Source organism: Dryobates pubescens, chromosome 1 (genome assembly GCF_014839835.1).
Source record: "Dryobates pubescens isolate bDryPub1 chromosome 1, bDryPub1.pri, whole genome shotgun sequence".
Lineage (NCBI taxonomy): Eukaryota > Metazoa > Chordata > Aves > Piciformes > Picidae > Dryobates > Dryobates pubescens.
The window spans coordinates 1,605,898-1,624,052 of record NC_071612.1 but is presented as its reverse complement, the minus strand read 5'-3'; the positions used below and the strand labels follow the sequence as shown (position 1 = coordinate 1,624,052).

At 53.1% G+C, this 18,155-nt stretch overlaps 1 protein-coding gene across 1 annotated transcript in view; it reads left to right on the top strand.

Annotated features, from left to right (window-relative positions):
- ITPR1 (inositol 1,4,5-trisphosphate receptor type 1) overlaps window positions 1–18,155 on the top strand; it is a 185,935-nt gene that overhangs the window by 86,043 nt on the left and 81,737 nt on the right. Inside the window, 5 exon segments of the mRNA XM_054179973.1 lie at window positions 1,474–1,594; window positions 2,746–2,930; window positions 3,558–3,706; window positions 4,840–4,951; window positions 10,041–10,070. Of these exon segments, the coding sequence (XP_054035948.1) occupies window positions 1,474–1,594; window positions 2,746–2,930; window positions 3,558–3,706; window positions 4,840–4,951; window positions 10,041–10,070 (597 nt within the window).

The window sequence follows — 18,155 nt, the reverse complement described above, 5'->3', positions numbered from 1 at the left end:
ACATCCTCACCTACAGCAGGTTGCTCAGAGTCTACTCTCGATTCATCTCCAGGGATGGAGCCTCAACCACCTCCCCAGGCAACCTGTTGCAGTGTTCCAGCAGTCTCCTGGTGCAGAGCTTGTTCCTCACATCCAATCTCAGCCTACACTGCTCTCCTTTCAAACCATTGCCCTTTGTCCTGTCCCTCCAGGTCTTTGCAGGCAGTCCCTCTGCAGCTTTCTTGGAGCCCCTTCAGGCGCTGGAAGGCTGCTCTAAGGTCTCCCTGGAGCCTTCTCTTCTCCAGGCTGAACATCCCCAGCTCCCTCAGCCTGTCCTTGTGGCAGAGGTGCTCCAGCCCTCTGCTCATCTTTGTGGCCTCCTCTGGACCTGCCCCATCAGGTCCATGTCTGTCTTGTGGTGAGGGCTTCAGAGCTGGACACAGCACCAGAGGCTGATAGGTGTTTGCCTTGTGGTGGGTTTGGGTTCTTGAGCTTTGATTTGGTACATTTGGTAATGGCCTGGTTTGGTGAATTGCTGCATAGATGGAATTACCTCTTAGTCTGAACTTTTTCATCTAACTCCACTTTTTTCTCACTAGCAGGCATTGCTCTTGACCAGTGTCAAAGAGGTATTGTTTCCCTGCTCCCTACCTCTTGTGGCCCTTGCACTGTGGTGTAGTTCCCTTAGCAGTGTGTAGCAAGTAGGCACAGGGTGATGGGCTCTTCCCTCCCACTGCAGGTGCAGCTGAAATCTTTCAAGTAGTCTCTGCAGGCAGAATAACTGAGTTGCTCTACTCAGTAATTACTGCCCAACACCACACAGGCAGCCTGGGTCACTGCTGTTGGGCTGCTGCAGAGATGAAAGGAGAGAGCTGATGTGTGTTGGAGCAGCTCAGCTACCTGCAGCTGAAGATCTCCTTGGGAAATCCAAGTTTCAAGCCCACACTTTGCTTGTTGGCTGCTCCACAGCAGCTCTGGTGTTCACCACTAACTACTACCTGTGCTCCAAAGAAGCACACACAGGGCTGGTTGTGCAGTAAATGAGATTGCAGCCCATGATGAGTTTCCCACTGTGGAGCTGGGCTGTCCTTTAGCCAAGAGCAGAGTCCCATTTGCCTGTGGACTGTTGAGTCAGCTCCTGGTCAGTGTTAAAAGAAGAATCAAACCTGGGTGCCAGGTTTGCTGATAACTCTGATGAAACAGATGGAGATGACTCCTGATTTCCTGGCTTAGTCAAGCTCAATTACCCAGGCTTTCTGCTTTAGAAGTCATGTATTTAATGTTTCCCTTCTAGTCTTCCTTCCCACCCTTGCCCTTCAGTGGCTGATGTGTGGTAGATAAGCTGTCTACAGCCTGAAGTTGCCTAACAAGTGGATGCAGACCAGTTAGAAAGGGCTGGTGTGCAGGGGAAGCAATGGTTGTGAGCAGAATCACCTCAAGGTGATGCTGCTGCACCTCAGCATGGCCATGAGTTGGACTTCCCTTCTCTTCCAGACCAGACAGCCTGTGTTTGTCCAGCTGCTGCAGGGTGTCTTCAGAGTGTACCACTGCAACTGGTTGATGCCCAGCCAGAAGGCATCGGTGGAAAGCTGCATTCGGGTCCTCTCAGATGTAGGTAAGCAATGGATGCCACCACAAGTAACCACTGCAAAGCTGGTCCCCCAGCTTTTGCTGTTGGCATGCCATCCTGCCAGAACCAGGCTGCACTCCACTTCCTGAAGGGGCCTCTTGAAAACTCAGAGACAAGGCTCAGCACAAGGCCAGAGCTCTTGTCGTGGTTGAGCAAGAGGAGTTATCACTGTGACCTGCTTCCTTCACTGAGCCCCCAGAGCTCTCTGCACTCCTGTGAGAGCCTGGAGAGGAGCAGCCCCAGAGGGGATCTGAGCAGTGCTCAGCAAGAGCTAAAGGACCTCTGGGGAGCAAGAGGGTGGGGCAGAATCTGCCCAGTGGTGCCCAGGGACAGGGCAAGGGGCACAGATGGGAACCCAGGAGGTTCCACCTGAGGATGAGGAGGAGAAGGTTGTTTGTGGTGAGGGTGCTGGGGGCCTGGAGCAGGCTGCCCAGAGAGGTTGTGGAGTCTCCTTGACTTCCAACCCCCCTGGCCACTGTGACCCTGGGCAAGGTGCTGTGGGAGCCCTGCTGGAGCAGGGGGCTTGGACTGGATGATCTCCAGAGCTCCTTTCAACCTCTACCAGGCTGTGACTCTAATTTGCAGCAGGGAAATAATTTTGTGCCACTCCTCCCTGGAATCTGTTCTGCTTTTAGTAGCAGGAAGAGTAACTTGCCCTGGATCTGAGGCCGTGATCCGTGGGATGGGTGTGCATTTGTGTTGGGATGGGATGCTGGGAGCACGTGTGTAAGTTCAGACCCTACTTCAAACACAGTAGAAGAGCTCCAAGGTGTGGAAAGCTGTGAATGTAATGCAAAACAGAGGTCTGGCCAGAGAATCATTGAATTGTTTTGGTTGAGAAAGACCTCATTGTCAGCCTAGGCCCACCATGGCCATTAAGCCACATCATGGATAAGACCTCTGAGATCATGAAGTCCAAGCATCAGCCCTAATACCACCAGGACCATTAAACCCCATCCCCAAGTGCCATATCCACACATTTCTGGAGCACCTCCAGAGACCATTTGCACAGGGCCTGTTCACATGCCCAGGAAGGAGGTTGTAGAAGGCAGGTGAAGCAGAGCTTGTCTTGTCCTGGAGCTGGTGGTAACCCAGGGCCGAGGGACTCGGCTCTCACTCACTGTGGTCTGTTGCAGCCAAGAGCAGAGCCATTGCCATCCCTGTGGACTTGGACAGCCAGGTGAATAACCTCTTCCTGAAGTCCCACAACCTTGTGCAGAAGACTGCCATGAACTGGAGGATGACTGCCAGGAACGCTGCCCGCAGGGACTCCGTGCTGGCTGCCTCCAGGGACTACAGAAACATCATTGAGAGGCTGCAGGTGAGCCCCCAGCACCCCTGTGCCACAGGAGGGGCTCACTGAGGAGGTGGCTGCTGGGGAGTGCAGTGGTGCTGTGTTGAAGTGCAGGGAAGCCCTTGCAGCACAGCAGGGAGCTGAATGTGCACAGCTCATGGGTGTGGAAGTGCTCATCCCAGGTGCTGGTGTCTGGAGGTGCTCGCCGTAGCTTTGCTGCACCCTTTGGGCCTCTCGCTCCATGGAGGCGCTGGAGCGTGGCCAGAGAAGAGCAACGGTCTGGGGCACAGGGCTGCTGAGGAGCAGCTCAACAGTTCCTGAAGCACAGAGAACCTGATCATTATCACAGAGTTTCAGTGCAGCTATGAATCTGCATTGTTCTTTCCCCTCTATCAAGAGAAGCACCTAGAAAGACGGGGGCAGGACAGGGCAGGGGAGCCAAGCGCCCTGGGGGGCTGCTGGAAATCAGGGCTGCTCGTTGAAACCACCACAGAGCAACAGCTCTGAAAGGCTTCTCTGCCCAAGCTCTGTGGTCTTGCATCTGGGGCAGCCCCAGGTGTCCTGTCCCTCTCTTGTGCTGTGTAAAATCCATGAGGCTGTAACTGTGGCTGTGTTTGGGTGCTGGTTTGAAGCCCTGGCCTGCTTCTGTTCCAGGACATCGTCTCGGCTCTGGAGGATCGCCTGCGGCCTCTGGTGCAGGCAGAGCTCTCAGTCCTGGTGGATGTGCTTCACAGGCCTGAGCTGCTCTTCCCTGAGAACACAGATGCCAGGAGGAAATGTGAAAGTGGAGGTTTCATCTGCAAGTAAGCTGTCTTCAAGGCTGGCTTGTTGGGAGGGGGGTTTGTTCTGCTTTTTCCCGCTTTGCCCATGCCCTGTGGATTGGTGCCCAGCTTGGTGTGTCCTTGCCATACCCTGAAATCAGAGTCATGGAATGGCTTGGGTTGGAAGGGACCTTAAGGATCATCCAGTTCCAGCCCCCCTGCCATGGGCAGGGACCCCTCCCACCAGCCCAGGCTGCTCAAGGCCTCATCCAGCCTGGCCTGGAGCACCTCCAGGGAGGAGGCAGCCACAGCCTCCCTGGGCAACCTGTGCCAGAGTCTCCCCACCCTTACTGTCAAGAGTTTCTTCCTCATCTCCAGTTCCAATCTGCCCTCTTGCAGCTCCAAGCCCTTGCCCCTCATCCTGTCACAACAAGTCCTGCTGGCCACACTCCTCCTGATACAGGCCAGGATGCTGTTGGCCTTCTTAGCCACCTGAGCCAAGGTGTAGTGTGTGAACAGTTTTATGTAGTGCTGGTCCTCCAGAACACTTAACAGTGAGTCCTGAATCTTGCTGCCCACTCCTCTGATGCCTGCCTGCTGTCATAGGTCTTTATCTGGTTGTCCTTCTGCCCAGGGGGTGCAGTGAGGACAATGGGGAATGTTTTGAAGGTGAGGGAGAGCAGGGTTAGACTGGAGCTGAGGAAGTAGTCTTTCAGTACAAGGATGGTGAGACTCTGGCACAGGCTGCCCAGGGAGCTGTGGCTGCCTCCTGCCTGGAGGTGTTCAAGGCCAGGCTGGATGAGGCCTTGAGCAGCTGAAGCTAGTTGAGAGGTGTCCCTGCCCTTGGTGGGGAGGTTGGGGTAGATGATCTCTGAGGTCCTTTCCAACCTGGGCCATTCTGATTTCTTTCACAGGGAACTTCACTTAGCATCATAGAGCCCTTAAGGTTGAAGAAGACCTCTAAGATGATCAGTTACAACCTTCTCATCTTCCCAAGATGGTTGTAGAATGCTGTGATAATAAAACTTGTTTACGGCTTAAGCCAGTGAGGATAGCAAGGGGGGCTGGACTAGGTGACCTCCAGAGGTGCCTTCCACCCCCCATCACTCTGTGCTCTGTCTCACCCCATGGTTGTGCTCTCAGTGCTGAAAGAAGCTGTGCTGGCTCTTTTTCAGGTTAATAAAGCACACCAAGCAGCTGCTGGAGGAGAATGAGGAGAAGCTGTGCATTAAAGTCTTACAGACACTCAGGGAAATGATGACCAAAGACAGAGGCTATGGAGAAAAGGTAACTCACACTTCAGCAGGCTGTCCTAAACCACTGGGAAATAAAAGCCTCACCCTTCCAGGCTGTGTTTTGTGTGTCTAAGCCCTTCTGTACTGGAACAAGAACCAGGCCATTTTTAGTCAGCTAATAGCTTCAGGCAGAGTTTGAAAGGTAAGCTGCTTCCTCTTGCTTCTCTACTGGAGGCTCCCAGGTTGAAGCCTAACTCCTGCAGTTGCTGGCACTCTACAAAGCCTTCACTTGGTTATGTTTTGTGAAGGATGCAACCCTTTACCTGCCCTGACTCTTCATCAGCTCACATCACCTTGCAACCAGAGGGTATTTTGTGGCTTGATTTTAGTTCAAATGGATCCAAGTCATCTCTTTTTGTGAGGTATAGATGGAAGCTCTGCACTCACCTCTGGTTTTTCTCTTTCCCTTTCCTACATAAACAACTCTTTGGTCTTGTTGAGGAGAAGGTTTCTCTGTAAGTACAGACCTGTTTGCATCAGAAGACTGTTGTGTATGCCCAAATGTCTGTCTAGGCATTCCTACAGCCAGCCTCAAAGCCCAGGCTAAGGTGTCTAGTGCCTTTCTGAGCCACTCAGGTGGTTGCCAGAGCCCTGTAACCTGTGAGCCCCTGAGAGCTGGCAGCTGGAACTGGAAGCAGCAGCAACTGGGAGTCCATTCCCAGGAGCAGATGTCATCTCAGGTCCAGTTCTCACTTGCAGTAGCATTTAAACTTGTGCAGACTCACAGCACAAAGGCAAAACTTTCAGAAGTCAGCTCCATGACAGTAATAATTGTTTGGAGCTGGAGCTGCAAGGAAGGAAGATGCTCTGCAGGCACAGAAACCCTTAGCAGAGGAACTGGTAGCATTCATGGGCTGTGCAGCCAGCTGGGATTATGCTGGGTTCAGCTTGGGGTCTCTCACTCCAAGAAGGACATTGAGGGCTGGAGGAGGACCAGAGGAGGGCAGCAAGGCTGGGGAAGGGTCTGGAGAACAGGGCTGAGGGAGCTGGGGTTTGGTTAGTCTGAAGAAGAGGCTGAGGGGAGACCCCCTGGCTCTCTCCAACTCCCTGAAGGAGGTTGGAGCCAGGTGGGCATTGGTGCCTTCTCCCACATAACAGAACTAGAGGAAATGGCCTCAAGTTGCAGCAGGGGAGGTTTAGGTTGGCCATGAGGAACAATTTCTTCCCCAAAAGGGTTCTCAAGCCCTAGCACAGGCTGCCAGGACAGTGCTGGAGTCCCCATCCCCGGAGGGAGTTCAAAACATGGAGATGTGGTGCTGAGGGCCATGGTTCAATGGTGACCTGGCAGTGCTGGGGTAAGGGTTGGACTCAATGGTCTCAGAGGTCTTTTCCAACCTAAATGGCTTTCTGTAGCACATGACCTGTGCTTGAGCCAGCCTGGCTCGGGAGCAGAGCACTGCTCTGTTGGCAGCCAGGCAGAGCAGGGGAAGGAGAGCAGGCTGGGCACATGTGGGTGTGTGGGCTGTTACCTGAGCACACCCAGCTGAGCACACAGCAGAGCCCAGAGCCAGCAGGAGACTCCTAGGAAAATGCCCTGAGGGCAGGGATGGCCACGGCTGATCTCCCTGCCAGGGAATGTTCTTCCCACCTGCTGCCATGACCTCTGGGCTCTCTCAGCTCACAGAATCCCAGCATGGTGAGGGGTTGGAAGGGACCTCTGGAGCTCACCCAGTCCAACCCCCCTGCTCCAGCAGGGCACCCACAGCAGCTTGCCCAGGAGCACAATGCCCAGGGGGATTGGAAGCTCTCCACACCAGGAGACTCCACAACCTCTCTGAGCAGCCTGCTCCAGGCCTCCAGCACCCTCACAACAAACAACTTTCTCCTCCTGCTCAGATGGAACCTCCTGGGTTCCAGTTTGTGCCCCTTGTGCTGTCCCTGGGCACCACTGAGCAGAGCCTGGCCCCAGCTTCTTGACCCTGTAGCTCCAACCCATCTCCTGGCTCTTGCTCCTGCTTATCTCTAGCCCCTGAGGTCAAACCAGGGAGTGTTTTGCTCTGAAACTTCTTGGCTCTGGAAGATTTTCCTGATCCACTACAAGGAAGATGCATATCAGTTTGGGGTGAGAAGTGGATCAGGGCAGGTAGGGAAGGGCTGCAGCTGCAGGTTTCAGCTAAACCTGTAGTTTCAGTGGCAGTGTCTGGTCCTGGGTGATAACAGCACAAGGTGAAGCCCAGTGGAGACCTTCTGTGCACTTCCCAAGGTCCTTTCCTGAGACATCTGTGAGAGACTACAAATCTGACATGCAAAGGGACTGGCTGTAGGCTGCAGAAGGGAGTTGGTGATGCTCTAACCAGTGTAGAGTGATGTTTCCTGTTGCCCAATGCTGGGGACATACTGGATTAAAGGTAATCACAGATGTAGTTTTGCTTTGGCACATAACTGTAGGTTCCTCTACTTAACACAACCCAGAGAGCCTAAGGTCACCTTAAGCAGTAGAAAAGGTGGTTGATGTATAGACTGAACACCAACAAAACCCAGCTGAGAGCTTTGAGGGGTTTTGTTTCTAGTAACAGAATCATTTTGGTTGGAAAAGCCCTTTAAGGTCAGCCAGTCCAACCATTCTCTACCTGTACCTAGTCTGGGGCTAAACCATGGCCCTGAGCATCACCTCTCAGCACCTTTGAAACACCCCCACAAGTGGGAGTTCAGCCACCTCCCTGGGCAGCTGTTCCAGGCTTTGAGAATCCTTTCAAGGAAGATTTTTCTGCCACTGTCCAACTGAACCTCCCCTGGTGCCCCCTGATGTCACTCTGAGATGCCTTTTTTCCCCTGGAATAGGAGCATTGACTTGTTTAGGCTGGGGAGGACCTTTATTAAGTCCTTTACAGGGCTTCCTCAGACTTGGTTTGGCTACCTTGGGTGAAGCAGTGTGTCTAGAAGATCACATCTGACATGACTTGCAGCACTCAGACCACAGAGAACCCCACAAGAGTCTCCAAATCTTGCCAGGGTAGAAAAAGGCATCGATTTCTGCAAGAGCAGAGCAGTTACTCAGTGCAAGATAAGCTGCTTGGGAAGTGGGTTTCTGACTGTGGAAAGGCAGCTGATGGCTTGCAGATAGACACTGCTGGTAGTAGCAGAACAGCTTTGGCTGTCTGCTGTGGGGAGTGCAGTTGTGTTTATTCTCCCCTGTGACTCAGAGCTGTGTTTAGTCACCACTTGCAAGGCAATACCTTTTGTTTTGGAAGTCATCCTGGAGTGTGAAAGAGGAAGGAAAAAGGAGCTTACAGACTGCTTCTCAACACAGACATCAAGGTGGCAAATCTTGGTCTTGTGACCAGCCTGTTGACCAAAGCCATCCTGAGGGTGGGTCAGGTGTTCACACAGCTGCCAGGAGTCACTTCCAAGTGATGCTCAGCAGCAGCAGAGGCACAGGATGATAGGAGTGCAAGTGGAACATCACCCTTGGGAGGAAAGGCTGAGGGAGTTGGGTCTCCATAGCTTGGAGAAGAGGAGGCTTAGGGTTGACCTCATTCATGTTGATAGAGGGAGAATGGATCCAGGCTCTGCTCAGGGATGTCCAGTGGCAGGACAAGGGGCAATGGCTGCAAGCTGGAGCAGAGGAGGTTCCACCTGGACATGAAGAAAGCTTTTTCACTGTGAGAGCCCTGGAGCAGGCTGTCCAGAGAGGTTGTGGAGTTTACTTCTCTGGAGACATTCAGAATCCACCTGGATGTGTTCCTGTGACCTGCCCTGGGTGAGCCTCCTCTGGCAGGGGGCTTGGACTGGACGATCTTTTGAGGTCCTTTCCAGCCCCTACCATTCTGTGGCTGGAAGGGGCTTCTGGAGATCCTCTAGCAGGATCCCTTCACACAGGTTGCACAGGATGGCATCCAGGCAGGTTTTGCATGACTCCAGAGATGGGGACTCCACCACCTCTCTGTTCCAGTGCTTTGCCACCCTCAAAGTGCAGAAGTCTCTCCTCAGGTTCAGATGGGTGTTGCTGTGCTGGAGTTGGTGCCATGGCAGCTCTGGCACAGGGTGTGATTGCTGCTGCAGGGCCATGTGGAGCTGGCTGGAACAGTCAGACTTATAAAAGGTCTCACTTCTGCTCTCTCCCAGCACACAATAAAACCCCTGCACCCTCTGGCCCCTCCCCAGGGCCCTTTGGCAGGTGGCAAGTGCAAGGAGCACATGCTGCTGCCCACTGCCACTAGCAAAGACCTTCATGAAGTAGCTGGCATCCCTCTGCAGCATGCAAAGCCTGTGGTGAGAGCACAGATGCAGAGAAGCTGGTGGGAAGGCTCTGAGCTTGCAGGTTGCTCAAGACTCCTCATCTTGGCAGGCTCCCAGCCTCGCTGGCTGCTGGGTACCATTCTGTGGTGTATTTAATAGGCAGGAAGCTTCACCACATTGACAGTGTAGGCTAGACCCAAGTTTTTCCCTTGGAAACATGTCACTCAGGCATGGCTTGCTGGGTGCCTCCCAGCTGATGAGCCTCACTTCATGGAATCACAGAAAGGTTTAGGTTGGAAGGGACCTTAAAGGTCATCCAACCCCCCTGCCACGGGCAGGGACAGCTCCCACCAGCCCAGGTTGCTCAAGGCCTCATCCAGCCTGGCCTGGAGCACCTGCAGGGGCAGAGCTTGCATAGCTTGGAGCAACCTGTTCCAGTCTCTCATGACCCTTGTGGGGAGGAATTTCTTCCTGAGTTCTAATCTAAATGGAGCTTCTTCCAGTTTGAAGCCACTACCCCTAGTCCTGTCCCTCCATGCAGGACTCAAAGCTCCATCTCTCCTTCCCAAACTGGAAGCCCAACCTCTGCAGTGCTGCTGCTGGCAGCTGGGGCTGCTGCCGACTCCTCGTGCCCCAGGGTGAAGTTCTTGGCTCTCCATCAGGCAGCCTGCCTGGTTTGTCACTTGGCACAGGATCAAAGCCAGGGCTCATCCTGCCTCTGAAGCTCCTTGGTGTGGCAGTTCCCCATCCCACCACATCCCAGTGCTGGTTGCTGTTGCTCCCCAGTGCTGGGTGGCAGCATGAAGGTTGTGAACGTGATTTCTAAGCTCCTAACATGAAAGCTCGTTGTGATTTCTCTTACTAATGCTTGCTTTTACTTCTTCCCCTTCTCTCTTTCCCAGCAGATTACCATTGAATTGGATAATGCTGAGGTTTTCACTTCTCTTTACTTCCTGCAGTGTTGTTTCCATGGTGTTTGTTTGATGAGTAGCCCTGTGACCTGTCCTGGTGTCTCCTTAGCAGTGAGCTTCCCAGTCTGTGTGTCGGTGGAGTAGCTGTTTCCAGTCTGCCCTGTGTCTGCTCTGGGAATAGTCACCATAACTGATTCCAGATGTCATTCCCTGGGATGCTGGTCTGAACAGTGGAATATTCAGTCCAAATGCAGTTAGAACTTCCGGCAGTCTGCATTCATCCCATGCCACAGTAGATCCCAGGAGGTGCAGGCCCAGCTCTGAACGCTTTTGGGAGCGTCGGCTGCCACAAGCACCATTAGAACACCATCAGTGAATAGGCTCTCGCAGCAAAAGTCAATGCTGAGGTTCAGTGATGCTCCTGCAGGAGCTGCTGCATGGAGGACCTGCCAAAAGCCAGCTGCAGAAGACCCTGAAGGAGGTGTCTGCAGCTACCGACTTGGCAAGAGCCATTGCTCGTGTCCCAGGGCACGGGTGGGTGCAGAGGGGGCTGCAGAGGGCTGAGTCCTTGTGCAGAATCTCGTTACCAAAAAAGGTGACAGTCATGCAGCTCAGAACAGCATCTGGTTGCCTTCCTGTTGCTTCTCAGCCAAGATTTGGTGTCTGAAGCCACCTAAAATGTGTATTGTCTCGTGGAAGAGGTGTGGTGTAACCCTGTGAAGAGCGGCTGCCTTCTGGCGCTCTGTGAGGAGCTTGCTGCCGTCACAGCCATGCCTTTGGTTGGCAGTGCAGCAGCCCAGGCTGGTTAGCTGCTGTCAGTAGCTGCTTTAGGGGGGGAAGAAGAGCCATAGCTGAGTGAGAACTTTCAGGCTTAACTGAAATGAAGCTTTCTAAGGACTCCTACAAGCAGCGTGTCTGGTTTGGGCAGTGGCACGCGGGGCGGAGGGATGGGGCTGAGCTCTCTCTGCTGCTGCCACTTCCTCATCCAGCTGAATAAAAACACCAACACAAGCCCCAAAAACATCTCCTGTGTGGGGGCTGCCTTTGAGCTGCTTTTTGCATAAATGTATAATACTGAGCTGGAGAGTGCCTGGCACCTAATTTTACTTGAAATACCAGGAGTGGGGGGGAAGAAATATTTTCCTCTCTGTGCTGCTTCCTGCAGGCTCTCCCAAGCCAGCCTTTCATTTGGAACAAAATTCAACCACTTAAAAGACTTTAGGCCATTCCTGCTCCTTTCTTCAGTGGGGTAGATAATGAAATCCACCAGAAATTGCTGTCTGCAGAACTTGTTCAGTTTGATGTTGATGGGCTGAAGTTGCTGGGTGAGCTTCCTTCTGAAAAGCAGATAAGGCCTGGGGAGCTTGCCTGTTGAAAGGGGCTTGAAAGCCAAGCTGTTGGTCACAGGAGCAGACCAGGAAGTGGACACATCACCCAGGGTTAGGTTGGAGGAGCTTTTCTGCTCAGCAGGGAGCAGAAGGGAGGCAAGGAGCAGAATTCCTCACAAGAGCAAAGCAGAGTTGGGGCTTTTCTTTTTTAACCTAGCCTGTGGTTGGGATGCTCAGGTTGGTGCTGTCACCATCATCCTGGTCTGTCCTGGGGTCCCATCTCCAGGCTGTGGAGCCCAGGGTCCAGCCAGGGTCTGAGATACCTTTCCTAAGGAAAATGTCATGAGTCTCCTGTCCCCAGCTTTTAGCTTCAACTAAAAGCTCAGGATCAGAGGATCCTCACTTAGGGCTGCTCAGAGCATTGACCCTTCTGCTTGCTGGTGGGAGCTTCTCCTCCTGGTGTGCCCTTCCAGCTGTCATGCCCAGGAGGGAGCTGATGGCCAGGCTGTGCCCAGGAGGGAGCTGGTGGCTGGGTTGTGTGCAGAGTGAGAGCCTGATGTGGGGGCTGAAGGTCAGTGTGGTGTGTGCCACAGTTCCCTTTACTGCACTGCCATCACTTCTGCCCCGCACCTCAGCTGCATCTCCAAGCTCCCCACCAAACCTGTGGCATTATGCAATCCCAGAGGTGCTGTGGAGTCTAAGCTCTCTTTTTCTGTCCTTTATAATCCAAGATTGCTTTCCCCTCTTACCTGGTGAGTAGCTGCCCTCCCTCCCTCCGTGCCCTGGGTTTGAAGCTCGTCTGCGGCACGCAAACGTTCCTGTCTGGTGCTCGAGCCCTGAGCTTGTGTGGTGCTGCAGCTTCCCAGAATAGCTTCCAGATCTGCAATTTTATCTTGGAGAAACTTCAGACAGAAAGTGGAATTGGTTAATTGCAAATTAAGTCGTAATCTGAACCTCTTTCCCCTTCAGTTTCTGGCTGTAATGTGCTGTCTTTCCTGCAATAAATCAGGCAGAGCGTGCAGAGCAATTTAGGATTTGGTCTGGAGGCTGCAAAGGAGGAATTTTATTGCTCCTTGGAGGAGGAACTGTGTGGAAGGAGCAGGTGTGTTCACCACCACCAGCAGCAGCCAGCACTGCCTGCTTGGAGAGAGGGGTTCAGTTGGGGCTTGAACCACAGACAAGTCTCAGAGGAAATCCTGGGGTTTCATTTAGGGCTATTTTTGCCTTTTAATCCCTTAATCAACCCTGGGAACTGCAAACACTGATGGCAGAGGATGCAGAAATCTCTGTGATTAGGTTGAAGTGGTTCAGCTCCTTTGCTCTTGAACTAAGCAGAGCTTCGTTTTTCTGATCAGCTGCAATGCTCCTCAGGGTTGAGCTGCTGAAGCAACTCTCATGGCAGGGCCTGGCAGTGCTGATGTGGGAGGGTGCAGAGCTTTGAGCTCTCTTAGCTGCTTGCTGCAAGGTAACCTGCAGTGAGAGTCCAAACAACAGATACAAAAAGGACCAGGAGGTGCAGACTGGAAGTCATGATGGAAAGGCAATGTCCTGGTCCCCCTTCACCAAGAGAGGGAGTGGCCTTTTCCCTGGAATTCACCTGGAAGGTAGGAAATCCCCCAGGGAACAGGAAGGAGGGTGAGTGCTGTGACCTGAGCACCAGGATCACTGCACCCCTTGCAAATCCAAGGGCTCAGCCAGGTGGTTGCTGGAATGTCTCAGGTGCTGGAGTAGTGGTGTGGAAGGGAAGGGCTGGGGTAGCAAAGGTCAAATCTGTTGACCTAGTTCATAGATTCATAAAATGGTTCAGGTTGGAAGGGACCTTCAACATCATCCAGTTCCAACCCCCTGCCATGGGCAGGGACACCTCCCACCAGCACAGCTTGCTCAGGGTCTCATCCAGCCTGGCCTTCAATACCTCCAGGGAGGGAGCAGCCACAGCCTCCCTGGGCAACCTGTGCCAGCGCCTCCCCACCCTCAGTGTGTTGATGTGGTTCTCTTGAGGGGGTTAGCTGGAATTCCCTTTTTGTTGGAAGCAGGGGACAGGAAGCAACTGGAGCTTTCCAGGAAGCAGCAGTGTGAGGTGTCATGGTCTAATGTGAGCTGAGGGTCATGGTCTGATGTGGCACAAATGGTGACAGCACCTCGAAGCTGTCTCTAACTGTGCAGCCTCTGCTGTTGTGGCAGAATTCCTGTCAGAGGGCTGGTTTTGAGGGCACAAACTGGGATACTCTTTAGGAGGAAAATCATCTTGCAGCATTTCCAAAGCATCCAGGTTCCTCTAAACTTCTACAAGCTCCCAGAGCTTTGGGGTAGTAGTGGCTGTGTGGGGCTGGTCTCAGTGAAAGAGCAGAGGAGGTATTTCGAGAGCTGGGTGAAAAGCATGATTTGTTTTCATAGGAAACCAGAACCTGCAAAGTGTTTTGCATCTCATTTGCACCTTATTTGCAGGGTGGTTGTCTTGGGTTTGCCCTGGTCTGAGGAGCTGGGTGCTCAGAGCTTGTATTTTTGGTTTGTGGTGCAGGTCCTGTTTCTTGGGCCCTCCTCAAGCATCAGGAAGTTGTTGGGAGCTGAAGGGGTCAAGCTTGAGCTGAAGAGCTTCACAGGGTGGTCTTAACATGGGCTGTATAGGGTGACTTGAGTAATAAGACAGTAGAAGCCCCCAAGGCAGGGCTGTCACCTTGGCTGTAAAAGCTCTTGGGGTGAGGCTCCTTGGGATGGACTCCTTGGCTTGCTTGACTGTGGTGGTGTCCCAGCAGAGGCTCCAACCCTAGGTACATTTCTCTGGAGTGCCATCAAGTGTGAATCTTCATACAGCAGTAATAACTAAACCCTGCTTTAATTAGACACCACAGCTTAATTGACTTCCCATTCAGTCCTCAACCCACCACAAGTTCAGGCAGGATGTAAATGCAGCTTGGAGAAGAGAAGGCTCCAGGGAGACCTCAGAGCAGCCTTGCAGTATCTGAAGGAGGCTACAGGAGAGCTGGGGAGGGACTTTTGACAAGGGCTGGGAGTGACATGATAAGGGACAATGGATTTGAGCTGGGAGAGGGGAGACTGAGACTAGAGATGAGAAATTGTTGGCAGTGAGGGTGGGGAGACACTGGCACAGGTGGCCCAGGGAGGCTGTGGCTGCTTTCTCCCTGGAGGTGTTCAAGGCCAGGCTGGATGAGGCCTTGAGCAGCCTGGGCTGGTGGGAGGTGTCCCTGCTCATGGCAGGGGGCTGGCACTGGATGATGTTGAAGGTCCCTTCCAACCCATTCTATGGATCCATGACTTGGATGGTGGTTCATGCTGCAGGTCGCGCTGGTGAGCTCCACCGTGGGCTCCCTGTGGTCCAGGCCAGCCCCAGCAGCACAGCTCCCTGCCAGCTGAGGCGTTCCTGCTCTCAGTGCCACGTTCCTGTCCACCCCATCCCCGCAGAGGTGGCTGGGGACACGGTGGCCCAGTTTCCACCTGCAGTGCGAGCCTTGGGCAGCAAAACACAGCCGGCCTGGAGAGGCAGCTGAATGTTTGATGGGCTGCCAGGGTGAGAAGTGTCAGTGCTGACCTGCAGGTGGCACGCTCAGGATGCTGAACAGGGCTGGGAGATGTCCTACTTCGGCTTGGGTTTGTGTTGGGTGGTTGGTTGGTTTGGTGGTGTGGTTTTCCCCCCCCCCTTTCCTCTATCTCCATTCCCCCTCCCCTCTCTCCCAGCCACATTGCAGAGCACTGCTCTGCTGGGCCCCTGCCAGCGCTCAGGCAGCAGTTACATAAGAGCAGCTCTCTAGCTTTGCTTTGCTTTTTTTCATTTGGAGGCTTTTTTATTTATTTTTTTTTTTTCCTGGAATTTGGGCCTGCTGCTGTGTGACCTTCAGTGGTGACTGCCAATAAAGGCACTGGAGATGTTTACAGGCGAGGGAGAGCTGTGCCAGAGCCTGTGCCGGGAGCTGCCGCTGCTTCCCGTGACCACCCGACCCAGACCGCGGCAGCGCCCCTTTGCTTCTCCCTTTGCTCTGCTCCTTACCCCCCAGCCCAGGGCTGGGGCAGGAGCCAGCAGCACCTCGACTTTGCCATCTCTTCATTTAAACCTTTTGGGACTTGAACTTAAAATTGGAATTAAATAGAAGCTTGGTGTTTGGGTGGTTGGGGTTTTTTTTCCCTTCCTATTGTTGTTGTTTTTTGAGGGTTTCAGGAATTGTGTGGACATAACCTGGAGGGGGCTACAAGCAGGCTGCACAGGGCCTGTTTGCAGGGACAATGGTTTGAAAGGAGGGCAGAGCAGATTTAGATTGGATGTAAAGAACAGGATCTGCACCAGGAGGGTGCTGGAACACTGCAACAGATTGCTCAGGGAGGCAGTTAAGGTCCCTGTGCCTGGAAGTATTCAAGGTGAGGCTGGAGAAGGCTCTGAGCAACCTGAGCTAGGTGAGGATGTCCCTGCTGCCTGCAGCGGGCTTGGACTGGATGAGCTTTGAAGGTCCCTTCCAACCCAAACCATTCTGTGACACTTCAGGTCGTGGTTTAATGGCCATGGTGGTGTTGGGCTGAAGGTTGGATTCAGTGGTCTTGGTGGTCTCTCCCAACTGAAACAATTGCAGGGTTTCATTTTCATGCAGCCATGCAGCTGATCGAACTGAGTCCAGCAGGGTGCCCCTGCAGAGCCGCTCGCTGTAGCCTGGGGCTTGGTTTGTGCTTGGGGTTTTTCAGCTCTGCGCTTGGGTCTGGAGGTTTCAAGTAGGTGAAAAGGGAACTGAAAGTCCAGGTTCAAAGGGGACTGGCTGAAATAAGCACCTCAGTGCTCTTTATCAGTGATAAACTAAAGCCCAGGATGGCTAAGGTGCAAAGTAGGTGCTGGTTTATGCAGCTCCTGATTGGAGCTGGAGAGTTGATTAACCTCTGAAGTGCTGGAGAGGTGCACTTAAGAGATTCTTCTTTCTCTGCTCGCAGCAAGAGCTTGCTCCACGGTCATTCCTCTTGTGTATTTGCACTTAGACAGTGCTTCACTTGTTATGTCTCAAGCAGAGGAAATGCAGGCACTCATAAATTTTTGTGGGCTGCCTTTATATGTTTGGTTTGTTGGTTGGGTTGGGTTTTTTTTCCCCTTTCCTCCTCAGAAATCCTGCAGTCTTTGGACCGTTTCTATCGCACAAACTGGGACTCGGGGGGGAGCTCTTTGGAAAGGGGAAGCAGGGATATTTCTTGCAGCTCTTTGGAAGCAGAGGAAGAGAGGGAGGGAGAAATAAATTATTATATCATCTTCCTAGTGAATTGCAGCTGTGAAATGTGTGGGGAAGATAGTCCTGACTGCGTTCAGTCCTTGTGAAGGAGCTGGAAGGTGGAGGATGTAGAGCAGTGGTTGCACTCCCGTTCGAGGTCAGTGATTTATCAGAGGCTGAAGTCTCCAGGAAAGCCCCAGCCCAAGTCAAACATGCTGTCTGCACTGGAAACTCTGGAAAATGAGGGAAGGCATTCCTGTAGGCAGAGCTCTGTGACCTTTCAGTGCAGGCACTGACAGCCCTGATGCCAAATTTCCCACCTCATCGTCTGGCAGCGCAGAGCCGCTGCGATAAGCGAGGGGGAGAAGAATTGTTCAGCCACGTCCCTGCGCCGGGTGTGTGCTGCAGGGGGGAGGTGGGGGAGGCTCAAGGTGTGGCTGCTGCTCCATCACATGCCAGTGCGAGCTGGGGGGCTGCCTTTGCCCCCTTCTAGATGCCATGAGTCTTCTGTGAGGGCTGGGACAGCTGGGCAGTTGGCAGGACCTGCGGCAGGGCTAGGTGCTGCTCCCCATCTCCTGGTGAATGTAGGGAGGTGAGGGGTGAGATCCTCCATCACTACCAATACACCAGCCAGGAGCTTCAGGGCAGGCCTGTGACAGTGGTGGGAAGTCTGTCAAAGCAGTTCAGTGCTCTTGGTTCCCAATTTGTAGGTCCATAGAATGGGTTGGGTTGGAAGGGACCTTAAAGCTCATCCAGTGCCAAACCCCTGCCATGGGCAGGGATACCTCCCACCAGCCCAGGCTGCTCATCCAGCCTGGCCTTGAACCCCTCCAGGGAGGGGGCATCACAGTCATTCCCCCCTGCCCTGAAACCTCTCCATAGCAAGTCAGCTCTGATTGATGAACACCTGCAGAGCTTAGGAGTTTCCTATGCATTTATTTCCTCCAAGGTAAGGGGAGACTTGGCATGCAGGTGACCTACATGGAGTTTTCTGGTGGTATTGAAGAGTCATGAAAGGACAGCAGCATAGTTTGTGCTCTGGTCTCTTGGCATGGATGAGATTAGGTGGGGCCTTAGCTCTGTTTTCTACAAGGAAGAACTTTACTGAATGCCTTGCAAAAAAGAACACCAGAGAAGAAACTGAGAAAAGGGAGGAAAAAGTGGAAAGGGACTTCCAGGACTATCTGAAGAGCCAATCCCAGGGGAACTCCAAGATTCTTCCTAAACACCTGCTGGAGCTCCAGCTGATCCTGGAGGTGGTCATGCAGGAGCTGAGGCAGAGGGCAGTGGTTTCACAGGAAAACATCTGAGACCTTCCTTTTAGTTCTTTGTGTCCTGGTATATAACCAAGCTGTCAAAAGCTTCCTGTGATCTTTGGCTGACTGACTCTGCACTTGGGGGCTTTCCCCTCTTCTTTTTCTTCTCTATGCCACCTCTGTCCCTACCTCACCCCCAATCATTAGATGCCATATGCATGGAGTTGGGTTGGTTCCTAAAGTCACAGATTTCAGGATCAGAAGGGACCACTCAGGAAGTGAACTCAACTTCCTGCTCAGCACAGGGCATCTCATTTCCCACCA